Below are 2299 nucleotides of genomic sequence, written 5' to 3'. Positions count from 1 at the left end.
AAATGAAATCTCTTCCAGTAGACCCGTGAGAGGAGATGTGGTACATAGAGGCAGACTGGCGTGTGCATAAAATATATTTAAAAAAGAAAAAAACCTTTTTTACTGAAAGATCATAGTTAAACAGCATATACCTAAGCATAACGTCATATTAGTAACATGACTTTATAGCAAATTGTCCCAACAATTGAAATTAATAATTTGTACTTTCCAGCCAGTTCTAGCGCAAGGAAGGTGTGGTTTCTGGATTAGAATAAGACCACTCAATATCCTCCTGTGAGTGTTGTACAATTTGAGGAATGTATAAAAAGTCTTGACTGTTGATAGGTAATAACAGCATTTCGAAAAAGTGTAAACAACCGGACTGATTATAAAATTAAAGCCAAATCTATAAAAGGAAGAACGCGAACTCTGATCTTTCTCTGAAAACTAAACCCGCATTACATGAGATAGACAGATAGCCATCAAATACCTATTCATTCATCATATATGTTCCTCTATTGTCATCATATATTCTTTCGACTCTCCTGAAATACCAAAGGGAATAGGCCAGTCTTTTACCAGTTTCAATAGTTTCCCTATAAAAGTTCGATTCAAAGCGAGGCTTTGTTCAGAATGTGCAGTTTTTATGGAATATTGCTGCATTGTACTCGAAATGTACGTGTTAAGTAAATGATTTATCATGCCGCGGCGATTTCAAATGAATTTACCTATTTGGAATCGAAGTTTCTATTGGCAAAACATACCTACCGTTTAGTAAAATCGTAAGTACGTATGTAAAGGGTTATCAAAAGTTTGTAAGAAATGTACAATGAAACATTTTTTACCCGTTCCGTTGCTAGACCAAAGCATCCTCTAATATCTTCCACGCATTCCTAACCTGTCAAATCTTGAAAATAAAATACAAGGTAACTAAGTAACTAGATTCCTATTTATTTAAATTGTTATGTAACTATTTTTCTGAAATATGTTTTTAATTGCAAGTAACGTATGCAAGTCAAAACTAATGTTAAACTGTCGAATCGACGTAACGGTCCACTGCCCATCGTCCCTGGCGCTTGCGCACTGCATTGCTCCACACTTTCCTCACCTCAGCTCTTTTTACTATAAATACTGATCTGGACCAATCTCAGAACAACAATCATGAAGTGTCTTGTCGTATTCGCTTTAGTTTGCCTCGCGGCGGCGTCCGCGAGGGGACTCGCCGAAGATGAGAAGGATTTGGTAGCGGCTGCCAGTGGCAAGTCCCATCATCATGAGGAAGGCGGTGGTCACCATCACCACGCTGACCACCATCATGAACACGGAGAGAAAGGACATAAAGGACACAAAGGTCATCATCATCACCACAAGGGTGAACACGAGCATCACGGGAAGCATCACCACGAAGGACACCACAAAGAACACGGTGGCGGTCACAAGAAGCACTGGGATGAGCATGATCATCACGGTCATCATCACGAGCACGGTCATCATCACAAAGGAGGGAAACACGGTCATCACAAGCATCACGATAAGGGAGAGAAAACTGACGGATACCATAAGAAATACCATAAGGATCATTTCCATAAGGACCATCACTTCTACGATGACCATCATAACGAAGGCAAGCATCACAAGCACGGTCATCATCACGGCCATCACGATGAGCATGGAGGTCATCATAAGAAGGGTGGTCACAGTCATCACGGACACCATGAACACCATCACGGTAAACACGGCCATCACGACAAGCATCACCATGATGAACATCACAAGGGTCACAAGGGTCATCACGGTCACGAGGAGCACCATCACCATCATCACGACCATGGCAAGAAGGGCGGTCATCACGACCACAAGGACTGGGGCTTCCACCACGGAAAGCATTAAGCCAAAGCACAGCTGTGATATTTTTAACTTTTTTACGGGTTTTTTGTTAATTTTTGTAAATTATAATTGTTAGCAAATAAGCGTTATGGAAATTAAAACGATGTGTTTTTATATCTTTTTATTATTTCGCCATCCAATACAATTTTAAAATGAAACTTTATATCCCATAATACTTGTAAATCCGACGTGTCAGATCATAACTTGATTACAACCAAATTTTAGGTTGAAAATGTTGATATTACGCGTCCTACCAGTAATATTTTGCGGTGAAAAATATGTATAGTTGTGTTGTGGTTGAACCGAAACCGCAGAAACTCATGGACTAAAAATTGTATGAGTCATGGTAAACACATAAATAAATATAATGGCGGCCGGAATAATTTGGCTTTGTACGAACATACGCTTTCCCAATATTTATATTTATGTAGCT

At 39.5% G+C, this 2299-nt stretch overlaps 1 protein-coding gene across 1 annotated transcript; it reads left to right on the top strand.

Moving 5' to 3' along the window:
* Window positions 1-1140: 1140 nt before the first annotated feature.
* On the top strand, window positions 1141-1980 carry LOC128676461 (histidine-rich glycoprotein-like). Its single transcript, XM_053756586.1, has one exon. It carries the CDS (start codon window positions 1141-1143, stop codon window positions 1867-1869), a length of 729 nt encoding a protein of 242 aa, XP_053612561.1. The 3' UTR covers window positions 1870-1980.
* The last annotated feature ends 319 nt before the right edge of the window (window positions 1981-2299 follow it).

This window comes from Plodia interpunctella, chromosome 16 (genome assembly GCF_027563975.2).
Source record: "Plodia interpunctella isolate USDA-ARS_2022_Savannah chromosome 16, ilPloInte3.2, whole genome shotgun sequence".
NCBI lineage: Eukaryota > Metazoa > Arthropoda > Insecta > Lepidoptera > Pyralidae > Plodia > Plodia interpunctella.
Note: the sequence above shows the minus strand (reverse complement) of the source record. Positions and strands in the feature narration are given on the sequence as shown.

Excerpts from the sequence above, each read along its gene's own strand:
- LOC128676461 (XM_053756586.1), top strand. The coding sequence starts at position 1,141 with ATGAAGTGTCTTGTCGTATTCGCTTTAGTTTGCCTCGCGGCGGCGTCC.